General features: G+C 34.3%; 1 protein-coding gene and 1 long non-coding RNA gene across 2 annotated transcripts; both read left to right on the top strand.

Annotated features, from left to right (window-relative positions):
* The first annotated feature begins 1,090 nt into the window (after positions 1-1,090).
* LOC119767494 lies at positions 1,091-4,185 on the top strand. Its single transcript, XR_005277547.1, has 2 exons — positions 1,091-1,324; positions 3,434-4,185. It is a non-coding gene; the product is annotated as an uncharacterized LOC119767494 (long non-coding RNA).
* A 9,641-nt stretch (positions 4,186-13,826) lies between these two features.
* On the top strand, positions 13,827-14,725 carry LOC6032265 (sex-determining region Y protein). The gene has a single exon (XM_001842849.2). The coding sequence runs from the start codon at positions 13,827-13,829 to the stop codon at positions 14,715-14,717; it is 891 nt and encodes a 296-aa protein (XP_001842901.2). The 3' UTR covers positions 14,718-14,725.
* The last annotated feature ends 7,353 nt before the right edge of the window (positions 14,726-22,078 follow it).

The following is a 22,078-nucleotide window of genomic DNA, read 5'->3' as shown; positions in this document are numbered from 1 at the left end:
ATAAAAAAGTACATTACAAATAAACTGATGCTTCTTCTTTTATTTTTTTTTTGTTTCTGATTGCCGACAGTCCCTTTATGAGCGATGCAAGTGTAAATAAATAATAAACTTTATGATTGAATCAGAGGGAGTTGGTGGTCAGCACCAAGTGCACTGAATTCGAAAAAAAACAGAGTTGAAATCGGATGCAGTTTGCGGCAATCTAGGCCACAAAAAACGAGGGTGGCCAGTTGTGAAGAGCGAGCGCAGAATGATAATTTGTTTAGGCCATTAATTAAATTAGAGACACAAATAAAAGTATCACGTTTCACATGTTGCAGTTGGCGAGCTGCAACTGAACCCATCCATATCGGTATGAAATTAATAATTATTTATACAGCAGAAAGAAAAACAAACGAAGTGATATTGAATCCATTCACGTTTTTCACTCTAAATTGAATTTCCAACTGCGTGAAACGCAACGGGGCAAATGAATTACAACGGGACGCTGCGGTGGAAATGCATAAATTCAGCACGGGGAAATTTTAGACCTGCTGCATAGCAACTGCACAGAGGTGGAAGGATGACAAAAAGTATTCTCTCTAAAATATATATTCATGACATGCGGTGACAATTTGCGGGAAATATGAAACGAACGACAAAGAATTATTTTTTGTTGCACTTAAACATCGATGCAGGTTTTTTGTTTTAGATTTGTATATGGGTAATTCTTTACCAACTCACACGAAATCGGGAAAAGTTGCCCCGACCCCTCTTCGATTTGCGTGAAACTTTGTCTTATAGGATAACTTTTGTCCCTGATCACGAATCCGAGGTCCGTTTTTTGATATCTTGATTTTTCATCACTCGTCGTATTTATCTAACTCGGTGAACCTCGTTAGATAAATGTACGACTCGTGCTGAAAAAATCTTCTTTTTGCAACTTGTTGCATAAACTACTATTTTGCGTTTCTTTTTGTTTCGTCGTCCGTGTCTGTCGCGGGTGACCATGAACGGCCATGATCGATGCCGACCAACTTTTTCAAAACTTTTTTTCGTAAAATCGCGACAACTCGTGATGTTTATAAGCAAACCCCTTATGTATATAAGTTACGGCCTGGCACCCCTAGCCGTATTGCACCAACACTTGCAGACTTGTCATACTAAGCATTCCTTCTGAAATAATAAATCAGTCAGTCAAGTTTCATCCTTCAACCAGTGCAGTGCTGAAGTTAATCGTCCGAACCTCCCCACGGGCCAGGAAGCAGCCAACATGGCCCGCTTCCCGGGAACCCCGTACATAACTGGCGCAGTCGGTCGTCTCGGTGAATTACCGAGACTTAAGGTAAGTAATTATTAAGTTTTAGTACAATAAATGTAGGGCAAAAAGTCTGGTTCACCAGCAATTTCCTGTGTCGATATTGCGAAATCGTAGTCGACACAGGCTATAAGTGTTTAGCATAGGGCAAAATTAGATTTTGCAATAAATTTAGGACAAAAAGTCTGGTTAACCAGCAATTTCCTGTGTCGATATTGCGAAATCGTAGTCGACACAGGCTATAAGGTCTTAGTATAGGGCAAAATTAGATTTTGCCGTAAATTTAAGTGAAGAAAAAAAAACCCCCCGCGTATGAACGAAGACGATATGTGGATGATACGATGGTCAGCAGAAAATGCTTTGAAACGGTCGTCACCGCGTAGGAAAGAAGACGATATTTGAACGATACGATGGTCAGCAGAAAATGCTTTGACATGGTCGTCGCGCTGACGCGATTGCAACGAAATATCCAAAACCAAAAGAGTTCTATAAAAATTAAAAATTAAAAATTAAAAATTAAAAATTAAAAATTAAAAATTAAAAATTAAAAATTAAAAATTAAAAATTAAAAATTAAAAATTAAAAATTAAAAATTAAAAATTAAAAATTAAAAATTAAAAATTAAAAATTAAAAATTAAAAATTAAAAATTAAAAATTAAAAATTAAAAATTAAAAATTAAAAATTAAAAATTAAAAATTAAAAATTAAAAATTAAAAATTAAAAATTAAAAATTAAAAATTAAAAATTAAAAATTAAAAATTAAAAATTAAAAATTAAAAATTAAAAATTAAAAATTAAAAATTAAAAATTAAAAATTAAAAATTAAAAATTAAAAATTAAAAATTAAAAATTAAAAATTAAAAATTAAAAATTAAAAATTAAAAATTAAAAATTAAAAATTAAAAATTAAAAATTAAAAATTAAAAATTAAAAATTAAAAATTAAAAATTAAAAATTAAAAATTAAAAATTAAAAATTAAAAATTAAAAATTAAAAATTAAAAATTAAAAATTAAAAATTAAAAATTAAAAATTAAAAATTAAAAATTAAAAATTAAAAATTAAAAATTAAAAATTAAAAATTAAAAATTAAAATTAAAAATTAAAAATTAAAAATTAAAATTAAAAATTAAAAATTAAAAATTAAAAATTAAAAATTAAAAATTAAAAATTAAAAATTAAAAATTAAAAATTAAAATTAAAAATTAAAAATTAAAATTAAAAATTAAAAATTAAAAATTAAAAATTAAAAATTAAAAATTAAAAATTAAAAATTAAAAATTAAAAATTAAAAATTAAAAATTAAAAATTAAAAATTAAAAATTAAAAATTAAAAATTAAAAATTAAAAATTAAAAATTAAAAATTAAAAATTAAAAATTAAAAATTAAAAATTAAAAATTAAAAATTAAAAATTAAACATTAAAAATTAAAATTAAAAATTTTTAAAAACTTTAAAAATTGAGACGTTGTGTAATTTTATTGTAATCCATTATTACATGGAAATACAAAGGGTACAAGTGAATTGTAATCGAGGATTACGTAATCTTAGATTACATTCAATATAAATATATTTTTTTTCATGTTTGTAATTCAGTATTACAAACTTGGAAATTTGTAATTTGAAATTACGAACTAGCTTGACAATTTTTCACCATTGTGTTTTCACATTACTTTTAAAATTCCCTAACCAAAAAAAAAAAAAAAAAATGGACGGGCAATTGTTACAAAGCATGATGTATTTTTTTTTCCTGAAATTAATTCTGTTTTCATCAAATTATCCGAGGTCGATTCGCACAATATTATCATATGGTCGTGTTGCTCAATTGGAGCCCCAATTTGAAGATTTTCATTGGCATTTTTGTTAAACATTTTATTTACTAAATGTAAGCTATTTACTTTACTTTCATCCGCCTTTTACTTTTACAATAAGTATCAAATACACAAAAACAGCATCATGACTACCATAATGCTGAAATAGAAAATGCACCTTTGTTTGACGATGGAGGAGTCGTTGTATTGGCATTTTCTGTGTAACATTTTGTGTACTTGTTGTAAGTTGTCTATCTCTACTGTTATCTGTCTTTTACTTTCACTATAAACATCGAATATTAACCAATACTTTTTGATCCATAGAGAATCAGGATGATAATCACGAGCCGAAACCGAGGACTGGCAGGCAAACAGCATCGAAAAAAATCAATAGCATCTTCATTCCTTCTTTTATTTGATATTTCTAACGCTTTTTACTTTTAGACTTCCACCATATTCACTCAACACCCGCTTGGTAACCACGTCTAGGGAAAGCAGCAGACGTGCAAAACAACCAGGCTAATTTCTCCCCAATGAACCTAACCAGCGTTTTGAGAGGTAGTAATGGATATGAAGAATGAGTTGTAATTGTAAAATTCGTAATCATTGTGGCGTTAACGAAAAGAACAAAAAAAAAAAAGGGTTTTATGCCGTGATTGAGGAGAGAGCAGACATAGCTCAACCTCAACCCAAGTGCTTTTGTCCCTTCCAAAAGCCTTAGCCTGCAAAAATTCTGATGGATGCTACTAAGAAACTGTACACCGAATATCGCTGTTAGAATTAAGTTTGGTAGGACAAGTTAGCAAGAAATCGTTTAAATCAAACCAGAAAATTCTCATAATTCTTATGAGCCTGAGCCGCATCAACCAAATGCTAGGAATGTGATATCCTTGATACGTCAGGAATCCTTCCTGTTGCCATCCCGGGGCTCCAGACAACTAGATTTGTGAGGCCCTCGACACGTCAGGACTCCGTCTAGCCTGGAACAGTCATTGGGAATGTGATGTCCTCGATACGTCAGGCATCCGCCCTTGGACGAACTCCGCAGCAACTCGAGCACATCAGTGGAACTCAGAAAAAAAAAACTAAAACAGTTTTTTAAAGTCGAATCGAGACGATTCGAGTCTAACGATGGGGTAGTTACGGCCTGGCACCCCTAGCCGTATTGCACCAACACTTGCAGACTTGTCATACTAAGCATTCCTTCTGAAATAATAAATCAGTCAGTCAAGTTTCATCCTTCAACCAGTGCAGTGCTGAAGTTAATCGTCCGAACCTCCCCACGGGCCAGGAAGCAGCCAACATGGCCCGCTTCCCGGGAACCCCGTACATAACTTATATATCAAAATTTTGTAATTGTCTGCTCTACAACTTTGTAGAACATTGTTACACTCTAAAAAATAACTCTGCAAAGTTAGAAAAAACACGAAATTTTAAAATGAAAATTTTTGTTCTAAATGAAAAAATGACCCTTCTGGGTCAATGCAGATTCGAAAAGTACATTAAATTTCCCATAAAATGACATGTTTCAAAAAATTTAACAGCCGAGTAACGGAAAATGGGAGAATTTTTAAAACTTTTTTAGTGTTTTTTTCGATGAAAAATACGTTTTTTTGGAATTCTGAGTACGCCATCAAATCGGGCGTCTAATTTTACATAAAAGTCCGTTTGACATCAAATTTCTATCTCATCACCGTTTCAGGCTGCAAATTATTGAAAAGCACCTCTTTTTTCGCATGTTCAAAAATGGAAGGGGTCGTACCGCCCCTTCGTCACGAGATATCAAAAAACGGACCTCGGATTCGTGATCAAGGACAAAAGTTACCCCTTAGGACAAAGTTTCACGCAAATCGATGAGGGGTCGGGGCAACTGCTTTGTGAGTTGGCGGAGAATTACCCATATTTCATCGAAACGTAAACAAATATTTATTTTTCTAAAATGACAAATTTGTAGTTTAGGTAAAAAGTAAAACAATATTTTTTTCAGCACTGAATTGATTCAGTACAACGAGTGCTAAAATATCCAGTTTTGTAACGAGTTTTACAGTCATCCCACATATTCGGAACACCCACAAATTCGGAACACTTTTGTGATAATTTGTCAATAGCATGCCAAAAGTAGCTTTTCTGTCGACCTTACTATTTTTAGAACCTTTATTGGGACATTATCTTGCTATTTCACTAGTAAAAGTAGTACTTTTTGAACAAAAAACTTCATTCCAAGACTATTTTGTCCAGAGCAGCAAAACATTGCCTCCAAATGGCCTGTTTCATAATTGTGGGATGTTATTGTGCCTCCCACAATTGTGGAACACCTGAATTTAACTGATATTTTCACAACAAAAGTTATCAAACCATGTATAAAACATCACTAAGCTTGAGTTTCATTGGTTTCAGTGTGTGAAGTCATTATCTGGTAATAAATATGTACTCCTGGAGAGATCCAAAGTTTGTTTACATTCGTAAGAAAAAAGTGTTCCGAATTTGTGGATTTCAAGGGTCAAATTCTTCAAAAACTTCATATAAAAGTCAAAATTTGCAGATGTTCGATACAGCATTCGAAAGATCGCAAGAAAAGCGTTCAAATGAAGGTAAAAGCGAATCATTAAGTTCAATTATCGATGTGCTATGATTTTTTGAACATTGGCCGATCTGGAAACCGTTCCGAATATGTGGGATGACTGTATGCAACTTTTTTTTTTGCAATTCCAAAAAAAAACAGTGACTCAATGGTTGTTTTTCGGAATTGCAAAAAATGTTGTATGGAACTCGTTGCAAAACTTGATTTTTTCAGTACTCTTCGTATTTATCCAACTCGGTGAACCTCGTTGAAAAATTCTCTATTTGCAACTTTTTGCATAAACAACTAAGTCAAATTTTCATGTATTATGTCAATAAATCGTTTGAATAAAAAAATGTTGAAAACTGTTACTTTTCGAAACAAGTGCTGAAAAGTAGAACTTTTCAGCATATATTTTGAAAAGTGTTGCTATTCGATTCTGTTATTTTTGGTACAGAAAGGTAGGTTATTTCGTCGTTCAAGAATGACAGGAAAAGTAAGTAGTTTCACGACGGAATTGCAAAAAAGTTAATTCTAGATTCTATACACATTTGCGTGGTTAAAAAGCTCACTTTGCGACTTGTTGAAGTTTATGCTACTAAAAGAAGATTGATTCAGCACAGATCATATGAATAGTTATCCAACGAGATTTACCGAGTTAATGGAAAACACAATTTTGATTGGATTGTTCCATTGACACTTTTTTCCCTATTGAACATTATATGCCATCAAGATAAGTGTCAATTTCAACAGAGTATTATTAAATGGTTTACATAATTAAGTATACAATGTCCACCGGTTATCTAATTTAACACAGTCCACTCTCCAGACAATTCATTCCTGTCAAAATCTCCCAGTGGAACAGGAAATGACTCCAAAACGACCAATTTGCCGCCCGTCTTCAACTGTACGTGTCGACTTGATTACTGCTTCCGCGGCTGTCCGGAGGCCATTATTGCATTGTTCCGGATGACAATGTGTTAATTCTCTTCCGTGTTTTCTTACCTTCCCGTTCTTTCCTCCCCTCCCCAAACTTGTACCATTAGCCATCATCCTGTTGGGGTAACTTTTTCAGCCACAAATTTACAGCCACTTCAAAAAGTTTGTACTTTTTGAAAATTCCACTCACGTTCCACACCGCACAAACCCGGCACAAGGTGGCCAATGTTGGCCCCAAGCACACTTGTAGGGTAAAGGGTTCAATCTTTGCTCGTTTTTAGCAAATCAAAATAAAAATTCGCTTTTATTCCGACGTCTTCTTGACAAATAAAAAAATGTTCGATACTCTCATTAAAAACCAAAAACTCGTCCCAATACCCTAATTTCAAACCCCCTAACCCACGCCAAAGGGACACGGTTATCTCTTTAGCACGAAGATCGCTCTGTATCGTCCAAGGAAGGGGGGGGGGGATGTTGTGTTACACCAGCCAGCCAACCAGCCCCCGAAAAGACTATAGCCGTGCACGTGCACGAATCCGGAAGAAAGAGTTCAACGCGAGAGTCAGCCACGGAACGGAAATGGAAGTGAAAGGAAAATATGCGGTTTTCCCGGGGATTCTTTTGCCAAACGTGTCGTCGCATCGCTCACGTCGTCGTCCAGAGTGAGAGACAGAGAGTGGGAACGGAAAAGAGTTGGAAAATTTGTCTTTCGCCTTTGTTTCTTTTAATTTTCCCAACTCGGTTTTCCACTCTGGTGGCTTCTGATGTCGCAGCTTTCGTTTCTAACGGTAAGGGGAAAACCTAACCCTAACATATGCAAGTCAGGAAAAGACAACGACTAGGACGAGGACACTTTTGGCACCGTCTGAAGCAAGGCGGTTAAAAGAAACACGGCTGCTTAAGCTTAGAATGTGTGCCACCAACCGAACCGATGCGTAAATGTTTAATTTACACTTGAAGAGTTTCTGGTGAAACACAGTGTCGACAGACTGAGACGGTATCTGCGAAGAATTCGACATTTAATCATGTCTAAAACGCATTGAATAATTAATTTGAAGCGGTATAATCTAGAATATTAATATTTTTAACATTTTGTAGCCTTATATTGTTTACACCTTATTTTTCACCCACTGATTTTTTTTTTTCTTCTTAAATTTCCAAATATTTTTCAGGTTTACATTTCTCCGGAGCGGAACATTCCATTATAAGTCGTTTCACCGAATGGGCATTTTGCCGAGAGAAGGAATCAATGCATAAGAAGTTCAAAAAAATCGAAAGATTTGATTTTTTTTTTTCATTGGGTTTGTGCAACTTTTTCCATAAAAAAAGTAACGCGCTAGGGTTAGATTAGGTGAGATTTGAAAAAAGATAAAAATTAGAAGTATGAAAAATTATTATGTTTTCATAACAAGAAAAAATTAATTAAACAACACATATCTCTATAAAATTATCAAGTCTTGTAGAATTTTAAACACACGGTAATTTTTTCGTAAAATCTATTTGATAATGTTCAAATAGTGTTTTTTATCTATTTAAAAGTAATGAATAGTTCAAATAATACCATCATTTTTATCAATTTTCTTCTATCAATACACAATTTTCAGATAATTAGATTATGAAGAGTTGCTTGCTTATTGAATTCTCTGAAAATTGTGTTTTGATAGCATAAAGTTGATAAAATTTTGACATTTGGTCGGAAAAAAATGGGTCGAATTACTCTTTTGACTGCTCTTGTTTAACATTCAAATTAGTAATCAGCAAAGTCTTACGAAAATTCTCAATATTCTAAAAAAATACAAAATTTAAAAAAGCGCAACAAACTTAAACCAAATGTCTCGCGATCGAACAAAATTTTAAAAAAGGAGAAAATCATTCAAAAATTTTCATTTAAAATGTTTTGCAGAATTTCTCGTGTATTAAACCATTGAGAAATGAACAACAAATTAAACATCTCCCAGAAAAAAAAATCTGCATTTTTTTATGTTAAACGTTATACAAACAACATGATAGAATACGTGGAAACTCCCAGAAAATTTAGATTTAAAATTCAATGATTGTATTTTGTTCGAAAACCACTGGTGGTACCAGAGGGGGGCTGGAGAGGCCCGTATATTTGTCCAAGGGGTCATTCACAAATACCGTAATAAAAAAATCCCATGCGTGTGACAAAGTTTGTTCACGCTACGGTCCAAAAAAATTAAAATTTTCATAGAAATCATAAGAAAACAATGCTTTTTTATGCAAACACATTTAAAGGCATGTATTCTCAATTCTGTATTCTGTATTCTCAATTCTCATTCTCCCCTACAAATAGTCAAATTTCTCTTCTGGAGGGAATTCTTCACCGGTTGAGAAACACTGATTTTAACGATTAGGATATTCGATTTGCGATTTTTCGATTTTTATTGTATTTCCACTCTTCCGACGAGAGAATTTCTTTATTTTCGAACAAATCTACACCCAAAATTCCAAGTTGAGAGAATCGTTCCCTCAAAATTTATTGAGAGATCAGCGCCAAAATCAAGAGAATAATGCTACCAACTCACACCACCATAGGGTAATTCTCTACCAACTCACACGAAATCGGGAAAAGTTGCCCCGACCCCTCTTCGATTTGCGTGAAACTTTGTCCTAAGGGGTAACTTTTGTCACTGATCACGAATCCGAGGTCCATTTTTTGATATCTCGTGACGGAGGAGCGGTACGACCCCTTCCATTTTTGAACATGCGAAAAAAGAAGTGTTTTTCAATAATTTGCAGCCTGAAACGGTGATGAGATAGAAATTTGGTGTCAAAGGGACTTTTATGTAAATTTAGACGCCCGATTTGATGGCGTACTCAGAATTCTGAAAAAAAACGTATTTTTCATTGAAAAAAACACTAATTTTTTTTAACTCTCCCATTTTCAGTTACTCGACTGTAAAAATTTTTGGAACATGTCATTTTATGGGAAATTTAATGTACTTTTCGAATCTACATTGACCCAGAAGGGTAATTTTTTCATTAAGAACAAAATTTTTCATTTTAAAATTTCATGTATTTTCTAACTTTGCAGGATTATTTTTAGAGTGTAACAATGTTCTACAAAGTTGTAGAGCAGACAATTACAAAAATTTTGATATATAGACATAAGGTGTTTGCTTATAAACATCACGAGTTATCGCGATTTTACGAAAAAAAAGTTTTGAAAAAGTTACTTTTTGCGTTTCTCTTTGTTTCGTCGTCCGTGTCTGTCGCGGGTGACCATGAACGGCCATGATCGATGACGACCAACTTTTTCAAAACTTTTTTTCGTAAAATCGCGATAACTCATGATGTTTGTAAGCAAACCCCTTATGTCTATAAATCAAAATTTTTGTAATTGTCTGCTCTACAACTTTGTAGAACATTGTTACACTCTAAAAAATAACCCTGCAAAGTTAGAAAAAACATGAAATTTTAAAATGAAAAATTTTGTTCTAAATGAAAAAATGACCCTTCTGGGACAATGTAGATTCGAAAAGTACATTAAATTTCCCATAAAATGACATGTTCACAAATTTTTTACAGTCGAGTAACGGAAAATGGGAGAATTTTTAAAACTTTTTTAGTGTTTTTTTCGATTAAAAAATACGTTTTTTCAGAATTCTGAGTACGCCATAAAATCGGGCGTCTAATTTTACATAAAAGTCCCTTTGACATCAAATTTCTATCTCATCACCGTTTCAGGCTGCAAATTATTGAAAAACACCTCTTTTTTCGCATGTTCAAAAATGGAAGGGGTCGTACTTTCCCTCCGTCACGAGATATCAAAAATCGGACCTCGGATTCGTGATCAGGGACAAAAGCTACCTCTTAGGACAAAGTTTCACGCAAATCGAAGAGGGGTCGGGGCAACTGCTGTGTGAGTTGGCGGAGAATTACCCCATAAAAATGAGTCCATTCGTTAATTGATACAATAAATCTTCAACATTGACATCTGACCATTCCTTGTTCATTAAGCTGTGGTGGCCGAGGCATTTATGTCATTGGGTAAGTATGTCAAAGGTCTCTGGTTCAATCCCCATAGTCAACACTTTTAATTTTTTGTTTTGACGGATGAACTTTTTTTTGCAAATGAACCTCGAGAGAATAATTCTTTCGCCATTTCGAGCTGTGTCCGTAAATGGTACCACTGTTCTCTCGTCTCGAGGCCATTATTCTCTCGGACTAGCGCTGCCCAGTTTTGGGTGTAAAATTATATTTTGATCAGATGATGTGAGCTTTGCAAACAGTATGAATCCTTCAATTTAAAAAATGTTATAAATTAATTCTAGCCATCTTAATTATTTCAACTACCTGTAATTACAAGTTTTCCCAGACTTAAGAAAGGTTTTGTATTCATTTTTTCTTATTTTAAATGTTGTATTTATCTTATAGATAATATTTCAGATTGTTTTTATTTTAGCAATTCTCTCAAACATTGCATTATATGTAATCTCAATTTCCAGATTAAAGCCTCAAATTTGTTTTAACATTTTTCAAATAAATGTTTGCAGGTTCTGAACCTAAAATAAATTCCCAAATAAAAACAAAACTAGTCAATTATTATTTTTCTTTTCTTTTACGTTTTCATGTGTTTTCCAACATTTTTTATAATTTGACATGACCAAGATAAAACATAAAAAAGAACAGTTATTTTGTTTTATACACCGTAGGATGGGTCTCGTGGCGCAGGGGGGGTAGCGGCTTCGGCTGCCGATCCCGATGATGCTATGAGACGCGGGTTCGATTCCCGCCTTATCCACTGAGCTTCTATCGGATGGTGAAGTAAAACGTCGGTCCCGGTTTCTCCTGTCTCGTCAGAGGCGCTGCACAGTGGGCGAAATGGAACCCAAAATCGGACTTAATTGAACGCGGCTGTTTCCCTGGTATGAAAAATAGTGTTTCTTATGTAAAAAAATCCAAGGAATCGATTGATGATGGTTTCATCCACCGCACAAAACGGCAAAGGGTCCATTTTGCCCCAATTTCCTATTTTTTAACATTTTTTCTTGAAAATTGGTCTGTATTTAGAGCGGAGGCTTTATGCGGCCATCAAAATGCACTTAACTTATGTGAAAATGTTCCAGGAATCCAGTAAAAATAACCACTTGCACCGCAAAAATCATCTAGGGTCCATTTAACCCCAATTCCGCTGTAAAAGCATTTTGGCCCTTTTCAAATGTTAGGTCAGATTTTAAAAATCTGAAAATATTTTTATCGTAAAGATCAGACAATTTTACATAAGGATGACGATTTGCACTTGTTAGTTTGATACATTTATGTTGATATAGAAATTAAATTAAATAAAAAGATTGAAGAATCAGTTTCAAGCCAATTTTCCCAAACGCAGAATAAACTGCCTTTTGCAATTTTTTTTATTTTTATCAGCATAAATGTGTCAAACTATCAAATGCAAATCGTCATTCTTATGTAAAATTGTCTGATCTTTACGATAAAAATATTTTCAGATTTTTAAAATCTGACCTAACATTTGAAAATGGCCAAAATGCTTTTATAGCGGAATTGGGGTTTAATGGACCCTAGATGATTTTTGCGGTGCAAGTGGTTATTTTACTAGATTCCTGGGACATTTTCACATAAGTTAAGTGCATTTTGGATGGCCGCATAAAGCCTCCGCTCTAAATACAGACCAATTTTCAAGAAAAAATGTTATAAAATGGGGAATTGGGGCAAAATGGACCCTTTGCCGTTTCGTGCGGTGGATGAAACCATCACCATTCGATTCCCCGGATTTTTTTACATGAGAAACACTATTTTTCATACCAGGGAACCAGCCGCGTTCAATTAAGTCCGATTTTGGGTTCCATTTCGCCCACTGTGCGCTGGAGCAGAAATCCCACGTTAGAGGAAGGCCATGCCCCGGGGGGCGTAGTGCCAATAGTTTCGTTTAGGATGCATCAAAAATTACTTTTTGGCGGGCATTCAAGGGTTGCCTCAAAAAGCGACATTTAAAAAAAAATATTTTTTCACGGGTTAAATCCCAATTAAAATTCAAATGCAAAGCTCCTGTTACGTCCAATCAAGCTCATATTTTGGATTTGAGCTCAATACGCCCACCAGAACAAACCCTTGAATGCATTAGCATTAGCATTAGCATTAGCATTTGGAGGACGCCCCACCACTGGAAGGCTCCACAACGCTTATTCCACTGTTTGGTCTGGTTGTGTTAGACCCTCATCCGGAACAATAATCCAACACGGGAGATACCATGTCTTCATCTTTTGATGAGTGTGTAATACAGCCCAGGGCATAAGGGGGTCCACGCCGGGTCCAAGCTATCCTCAGGGATTGGAAGGATCGTTAGTAAACACCTATCTAAAGTGCGCAGGGACCCCTACGTCACCTTAGTGACCAGAACAAACCCTTGAATGCCCGCCAAAAAGTCATTTTTGTTGCATCCCAATACACAGCCATTGTTAAAAATTACATTTTCAAATCATTGGCAAAAATCAAACCCAAAATATTCAATAAATTAAGAGCACACTGTTATAAACGTCCGATTGTCACTGTTTAGTTTAGACTTTGTCAAACCGACAGGGTACAAACTAAAAAGTGACTAACTAAAACTTGTCAAACCACCGGGGCTGTAGTGCAATTGCTTGCAGAAATAAATCTTAAAACGATTTTGCATGAACGCATGAAAAATTGCGCTGGTAACAACACTTCCGTTTCCTCAATTTATACCCAAAACCTTTGACTTTGACTATAAACCAACACCACAATCTTCTCTTTGGAATCAATAGACTACAATTCACAGCATCAAACAGTCACGGTCACGGTCAGGCCACAGCAAAATCTGTCTCTTTAAACTCCACGTGCCAGCACACAACCGCGGCAGGTCGCCAAGTCAACGGCCCTGCCCAAGATCATGGTCCTCCCAGGCAATTCTCTCCACCCGATTCGCCATGGACCACCTGTCAAACCCAGCCAGAAGGTCAGCCAAACTACGCGTCGTACGGTTTCGGTTAGATAATGGGCGTTCTTGGAAGACAAGACCAAGTTTTCTCGACGTCCAAAAACTGATCGCCGATCAAGCGGAACGCTCAAGAAACCAACTGGGCGACGCGATCGGGCGGAAAATTGTAAACATAACAGCACCGCTGAGTTGTCTCCAAGTATAAAACTATCCCCCCGGGGTCCGATCTTGGTTAGTTTGGTTGGAAAATTGGGTCACGTAACAACAAGATCGTAATCATGCTGAACTGGAAGCTTGCGTTAGCGCTTGGGTGTGCTCTGGCCAGTGCCGTGAGCGCCGGAACCGATCCGGAGCGGGCCCGGGCCAGTTCGTACATCTTCCGGAGTTTTGACGCGACGCCGAGTCACGTGGTGTATCTGAGTCCGGCACGATCGCGGTTGGTGTACGGTGGAAAGCACGAACCTATTAGGGTGAAAGCCAACGTGGAGAGTGAGAGCAGTGAAGAAGACGGAAGTGATGAACGCGATGCGCCAAAGGTGTTGCAAGTGAAGCACTCGGAAGAGTCTGGGGAATCTTATGAGGATCAACGTCACTCGAAGAAAGGTGAACACGATCGGAAGGGGTATAATCGGAAGCATGCACTGAAGAAGGGAAGTCAAGGAAGTTACGGTAAGGAGGATCAGTCTCACACGTATGCTAACGAAGGGGATCGCAAGAAGTCGTACCACGATGAAGACTCGTACCACAAGGACCATCACGACGAAGGTCATCAGGTTCGAGGAGGAAAACATGGTGAAAAGAAATCTCACAAGAAAGGTTCCAAGACCACCGGGTACCACAACGTTTACCACAAGGATGAGTTCAAGAAGGAGCACATCTTTTACGACACGGCGGACCACACGGGAAACTTCAAGAAGTACGGATCTTCACACAAGGAACACGCAGAAGATGCTGGACAGTACTCCAAGGGAGGTCATAAGGCGGAGGAACATTCTGAGAAGAAACAGTCCAAAAAGGGTCATTCGGAAGATGGGAAGTACGACAGCGATCACCACGAGTACAAGAAGCAACGAGGAGACAGCAAGCAGTATCGGGATCGGGAAGAGTTCTCCCTAAAGGATGGCATATCTGGCAGTAATGTGCACGGCTACAAAATTTATCATCAGTGATACGTGCATTTCATACAAAGGTTTTCATTTGAACTTGATTAACATGAAAGATAGTTGAATCAACAACACAGTTCTTTACAAAACTTTTCCATATTTTAATGCAAAGAATCGTACTAAGTTCAAAGGAATACACATTTTTCAAATCAACTTGTTCAACACTCATTTAATTTATACGTTTCACAAATAAAATCAACTCTTTAAACTCATTACCAACAACTTCCTGTTTCACAATTACTTCTTCGAAATCTCGCCCAGCAAACACATCCCCACCATGTGGCTTCCCCCGTCCGACCCATCAGCAAACAATAATAAAGTGCATATAAATCGAAAAAGAGCTAACCGGAAATTGGAAAATTTAAACAACATTTGCCGGGAGGTTAAAATCAGGTCAATGTTCAGGTCAGTTCAGCTACCCACATGGAAATTTAAACAACTCGAAAGGAAGCTTGCGGTCTGCCGATTGAACCGCAAATAAGTCTCCAACTGGTTTTGTATTTAAATTTGAGCGATTTTAATTTGCGTTTTATTTTTATAAAATGATTGACCAAAAATTTACGCGTTTTTTTTAACGGAAAAACAATTTTTGAAACATTTTTAATAAATTAAGGTGAGTAGCACCAAAGCAATTGCTCACAGTTTAATAATTCTCTACGAAATCGGTCTTTTTTCTTCAATTTTAATTTTTGTATTTTTTAATCCGACTGAAACTTTTTTGGTGCCTTCGGTATGCCCAAAGAAGCCATTTTGCATCATTAGTTTGTCCATATCATTTTCCATACAAATTTGGCAGCTGTCCATACAAAAATGATGTATGAAAATTCAAAAATCTGTATCTTTTGAAGGAATTTTTTGATCGATTTGGTGTCTTCGGCAAAGTTGTAGGTATGGATATGGACTACACTGAAAAAAAAAACACACGGTAAAAAAAATGGTAATTTTTTATTTAACTTTTTATCACTAAAACTTGATTTACAAAAAAACACTATTTTTTTTATTTTTTTATATGTTTTAGAGGACATAAAATGCCAACTTTTCAGAAATTTCCAGGTTGTGCAAAAAATCATTGACCGAGTTATGAATTTTTTAATCAATACTGATTTTTTCAAAAAATCGAAATTTTGGTCGTAAAAATTTGTCAACTTCATTTTTAGATGAAAAATCAAATTTGCAATCAAAAAGTACTTTAGTGAAATTTTGATAAAGTGCACCGTTTTCAAGTTATAGCCATATTTAAGTGAATTTTTTGAAAATAGTCGCAGTTTTTCATTTTTTTAAATTAGTGCACATGTTTGCCCAGTTTTGAAAAAAATATGTTTGAAAAGCTGAGAAAATTCTCTATAGGGGAGAGTGGGGAGTAGCGTGGTTCACGTTTCTATGAAAAAGACAAAAGTTGTAATTTTGTCTTGCATCAACCGGAATTTCGTTCTTTTATGTCCCCAGAAGCACTCCTGAAAATTTGAGCCCATTTGGTAAGGTCTAGGAGCTCCAGTTTTAATTTGAAATTTATATGGGATTTTGATTTATTTTCCATGGGAAACTATCTTTTTTTACATTGTATTAGGATTTTTTTTTTATAAATCGATGAAATGACTTGATTCTTATAGTAGGAGATAGGTTTTGAACTGGGAACAACTTTGTAGAACATACCAACATGCTAGGAAGTGACCCTTTAAAGATACAGATACTTTTAGATGGTGGCTTTTGAAGGGGCCAGCCACCATCTAAAAGTATCTGTATCTTTAAAGGGTCACTTCCTAGCATGTTGGTATGTTCTACAAAGTTGTTCCCAGTTCAAAACCTATCTCCTACTATAAGAATCAAGTCATTTCATCGATTTATAAAAAAAAAATCCTAATACAATGTAAAAAAAGATAGTTTCCCATGGAAAATAAATCAAAATCCCATATAAATTTCAAATTAAAACTGGAGCTCCTATACCTTACCAAATGGGCTCAAATTTTCAGGAGTGCTTCTGGGGACATAAAAGAACGAAATTCCGGTTGATGCAAGACAAAATAACAACTTTTGTCTTTTTCATAGAAACGTGAACCACGCTAGTGGGGAGACTTGATCCCCTTTTTTTGTATCGCACATAACTCTGTCAATTTCTCACAAAACTATGAACTTTTTGCATGAATTGAATGCTTAAACATTCAACTATGTTTGGCTGATAAGGGTATTTCGTCAGATAAACTCTTCGAATCATGCCAAGCGTTTTAAAACTATATTTTAAACCGCCATTTTCAAAATGTTGGGGGTAATTTGATCCCCCTTTCAACATTTTGAAGAAATCTTAAGCAAAATGTTTCTTATTTATCCGAACTTTTAATTTTCTATAAGTTACAGCAATTTCACATTAAACCTGTACGTTTGTGTTCAAAATATAACAAATTTAGCATGCAAAATATTTAAAAACTTAAAATTTTCTTTTTTAGACCAAAATTGAGCATGTTTACAAAAGCTGGTAATTTTTGTTTACAAAACTTTTGAAAAATGGTTCAAACTGCAGTAAGTTATGTTCAACAATACTGAAGGAAACTATGTACGAAAACCCAGCCCAATTATTTAATCTTGATGCTGATTCCAGTGAATGTAAAAATGCAGGGATCAAGTCTCCCTAAACGCATTTTTTTAAACAATTGATTGTAAAATTAGTATGACGATAAATTTAACGTCAAATGCGTAAGGGTTTTGGAGTTGATATGTTTATCAAACAATTGGAGCCTAACATTTCAAAAGGGCACATAATTATTGTAAACAATAGTGTATCCCTTTCACTCAAATGACAGTTTACATAAGGTGTGAAAGGGACACACTCTTGATTACAAAAGTTATGTGCCCTAATGAAATGGCAAACACGAATTCATGTTTAAAAAATATTTTTATAAATTATTTTTGAGTGTTTTCTAAACTTATCAAAACAAAGAAAAAAGATCTCTTGGAAGTTTTTTGCAGCACTTTTTAGAAAAATGTGTGTAACTCAATCTAAACATTTTTTATTTTTTTTCTTTGTTTTCTACAATGAGTTTTAGTTGATTTCGCACAACTTTCCAGAACAAAGCCAATTGTTTTACCCACATGCTGACGAGATACAGGCTTGGGATCAAGTGTCCCCGGGGATCAAGTCTCCCCACTCTCTTCGGACTTTGTTGATACGACCTTTAGTTGCTGAGATATTGCAATGCAAAGGTTTAAAAACAAGAAAATTGATGTTTTCTAAGTCTCACCCAAACAACCCACCATTTTCTATCGTCAATATCTCAGCAACTAATGGTCCGATTTTCAATGTTAAAATATGAAACATTTGTGACTAACAATTCAAAAAGGCCAAACATTCAATATTACGCCCTTTTAAAATGTTAGTTTTGATTTGAAAATTTTGAAAATATTTTTTTCGAAAAATTCGGAAAATTTCACAAATGTTTCATATTTTAACATTGAAAATCGGACCATTAGTTGCTGAGATATTGACGATAGAAAATGGTGGGTTGTTTGGGTGAGACTTAGAAAACATAAATTTTCCTGTTTTTAAACCTTTCCATGGCATTATCTCAGCAACTAAAGGTCGTATCAACAAAGTCCGAAGAAGCAAAATATAGAGAATTTTCTAAGCTTTTCAAAAATATTTTTTTCAAATCTGGGCAAACATGTGCACTAATTTAAAAAAAATGAAAAACTGCGACTATTTTCAAAAAAGTCACTTAAATATGGCTATAACTTGAAAACGGTGCACTTTATCAAAATTTCACTAAAGTACTTTTTGATTGCAAATTTGATTTTTACGACCAAAATTTCGATTTTTTGAAAAAATCAGTATTGATTAAAAAATTCATAACTCGGTCAATGATTTTTTGCACAACCAGGAAATTTCTGAAAAGTTGGCATTTTATGTCCTCTAAAACATATCAAAAAATAAAAAAAAATAAAAATAGTGTTTTTTTTTTGTAAATCAAGTTTTAGTGATAAAAAGTTAAATAAAAAAATCACCAATTTTTTTTACCGTGTATAATTTTTTCCAGTGTAGTCAATATTAATATCTTCAACTTTGCCGAAGACACTAAATCGATAAAAAAAATCCTTCAAAAGATACCGATTTTTGAATGTTCATACATCATTTTTGTATGGACAGCTGCCAAATTTGTATGGAAAATTATATGAACGAACTAATGATGCAAAATGGCCTCTTTGGGCATACCGAAGGCACCAAAAAAATTTCAGTCGAATTAAAAAATACAAAAAAAATCGAATGACCGAAATCCTTGAGAACTGCTCAGTTGAATAATTCTCTGTGGAATCTCGACCTGAAAATATTAACTTTTACCATCACATACTGCATGAATTAACGAATGATTTCCGGTTCATTCATATTTTGCTGTTCTCCTGTTTGAACGCGTTTTTGTTTTCCGAGCGTCCGGAGAAAAGCCTTCAGAGAAATAACACGCACAGTAGGTAGCAAATGTTTCGATTTCAATTTAATAGCTCTCAGCTTGCAGAAATTTTTTATATTTCGTTATTCTGATTATTTTTTTTTAATCAAATCTATAGTCCAGTCAATTCATTAAACACCGCAAAATCTTTAGTTATAGTTAATATTTTAAAAATTGACCCATATTTTGAATGAATAATTGATTATTTTTCCCACAAAAAAATTACACTTTTTTTTGTTTGTAAAGATCCAAATATCCGATTGTGAAATCTAAAACATTTGTTTTCTAGTTTTTATTAATAGTCAGGACCCGGTGCCTGCAATCCCCGTTACAGTTTATATGGAATTCCAATAAGAATGTAACAGAAAAATCAGGCTTCGGGTCCAGACTATTAAAAGTATTTTTTAAAGGTTCATCTCCCTCGACTTTGGCCAAAAACGAGAGGAGGGGTTGTTATCCACATTTCAATATAAGATAGTATTTTAAAATGTATTACACACAAGTACAATTATTTATCAATAAATTGTTTACAAAACATCCAACATTCGGAGAAATAAAAAAAATGGATAGAAAATCTTTTGGCGGTTTTGTAGAAAGAGTTTTTTTTTTTCAATATTCCAAATAATTTTAGCACGCTCAATTATGCTGAAAAATGTTCCAAATCCTGAATAGTGTACACAGTAAAACAACATGGTAAAATTACATCTAGGAATGAGTACATCATTTATGGAGGTCAAAATTGTCAAACAATTCAGTCAAAATTGAGTCAATATCAGATAATAAAAGAACATATATTAAACCTTCCAACTTTACACCATCCTTATTTCATCAACCATGAATATGAAACCGATGATATGCATATCGGACCTTTGGAAAAATTACCCTTGAATTTATGGTTAACATAATACTAATGATTTTCGAAAGTTTACTTATTTATGCTCGCCACTGCATTAACCCGTGGGAACCCGTGTCAGCATGCTTGCGCCGACCGGAAGCATTAAGATTGAAGAAATATTCCTGCGCACAAAAAAAGAGTTTCGAGGTATCAACAAACAACGCACAACAGCATCAAAAATCGTTCTCACAGCGGTTCCGGCGTAGGACACAACCCGCCCGAAAAAAAAGGAGTCATTCTCGCGTAAATACCGACCAGTCAACCCAGACCAGCCCAGAGTCGCTGTGGGGGAGGCACAACAAGCATAATTAATTTATGTTGGTAATTTCGCTGATGGGGATGAAATGTATACAATTTAATTCAACCCCTTTTTGTCACCGGTCTTTTTTTCTCGGTTCGCCACGGCCAGGGCCAATTCCAGCTCAACCGTACCGCGGTCGTTCGTCACATCCTGGGCCGCATGGAGCGAGTGTCCTGAAGACACTGGCTGGCTGACTGGCTGGGAGTAAAGGGACATCATTCTGCTACCGACACTGTGATTCTGTGGGTACCAAAAGGATTCAACTTTTTTTCGATGGTGAGGGTTGTGCTTTTGAGCCTTGGTGAGTCGCACTCATTGTTGCTTGTTTTTTCCCTGCATTCAATGAGTTGTTCCATTTTATGTGACAAAAAACATATTTTTGTTTAAAAATATAACTGAAATCCTATATTTTTTAAATTATTTTCCGTACAATAAAACCTAATAAAACGAAAATTATCTTTTGTGTGGCCACTTTTCTTAAAAAATAAATGATATATATTTTTAAATGAGAAAAACAACTTTTTTTTTAACTCAGAAAAGTTTGAATTTTCATTAACTCAAAGCAATTGAAAACTCGAATCGATTTGATTTATGAAAAAAAAATTACGACATCAGATTTTGATAGACCCATAAAATAATAATATAAAATAAAAATAGTAGACATATTAAAAGTTTTTCTTTTCTAATTTAATAAATTAATCATACATAAAATACATATTTTAGCAACTCCACGTGGAATCCCTGTCCGTCGCGTGTTGACGCCCCGCAGAAGAAGACAAATCTCTGCCCATTTGGGAAATGATACCGCCCATCACCTGAAGAGAGGCAGCAGCAAAAGCGAGGGATGATTTCGTGTGGGTGGTGGGTGGCGGTTGGTGAAAGCGCTTTCGGACATTTTCACACGTTGTTGTTGCCTTTTGGTTTATTTTTTTGTGGGGATCATGAGAAGGCTGCCAGCAATTATGTTTTGCTGTCCGGTCGAGCAACTTTTTTTTGTTGTACCTGACCAAGTTTCCTTTTTCAGGTTGCTTGAAACGGGTTTCTGGGTAAAGGGATAATCAGACGAGCGTCAAGAAAGGACACCCACCGGGAAATTAAAATAGAAAACAAGATGCTTGTCGGTTCTTTGAAAGTGCGTCAAATCTTTTTTTATAAGACAATTAAATGCAAGAAGAGGGATCAAAATGTTAAGCAACCTTTTAATTTACGACGTGGAAGAACAAAAAAAAAGGAAGATTTTATATTTTGAATTATGGTGGAAAGATTTCTTTTTAAATGCAAGAAAAAAAGTAACCTATTTTTTAGTTTTTAGTTTTTAGTTTTTAGTTTTTAGTTTTTAGTTTTTAGTTTTTAGTTTTTAGTTTTTAGTTTTTAGTTTTTAGTTTTTAGTTTTTAGTTTTTAGTTTTTAGTTTTTAGTTTTTAGTTTTTAGTTTTTAGTTTTTAGTTTTTAGTTTTTAGTTTTTAGTTTTTAGTTTTAGTTTTTAGTTTTTAGTTTTTAGTTTTAGTTTTTAGTTTTTAGTTTTTAGTTTTTAGTTTTTAGTTTTTAGTTTTTAGTTTTTAGTTTTTAGTTTTTAGTTTTTAGTTTTTAGTTTTTAGTTTTTAGTTTTTAGTTTTTAGTTTTTAGTTTTTAGTTTTTAGTTTTTAGTTTTTAGTTTTTAGTTTTTAGTTTTTAGTTTTTAGTTTTTAGTTTTTAGTTTTTAGTTTTTAGTTTTTAGTTTTTAGTTTTTAGTTTTAGTT

The sequence above is a fragment of the Culex quinquefasciatus genome, chromosome 2 (assembly GCF_015732765.1).
Source record: "Culex quinquefasciatus strain JHB chromosome 2, VPISU_Cqui_1.0_pri_paternal, whole genome shotgun sequence".
NCBI classification, from domain to species: domain Eukaryota; kingdom Metazoa; phylum Arthropoda; class Insecta; order Diptera; family Culicidae; genus Culex; species Culex quinquefasciatus.
Note: the sequence above shows the minus strand (reverse complement) of the source record. Positions and strands in the feature narration are given on the sequence as shown.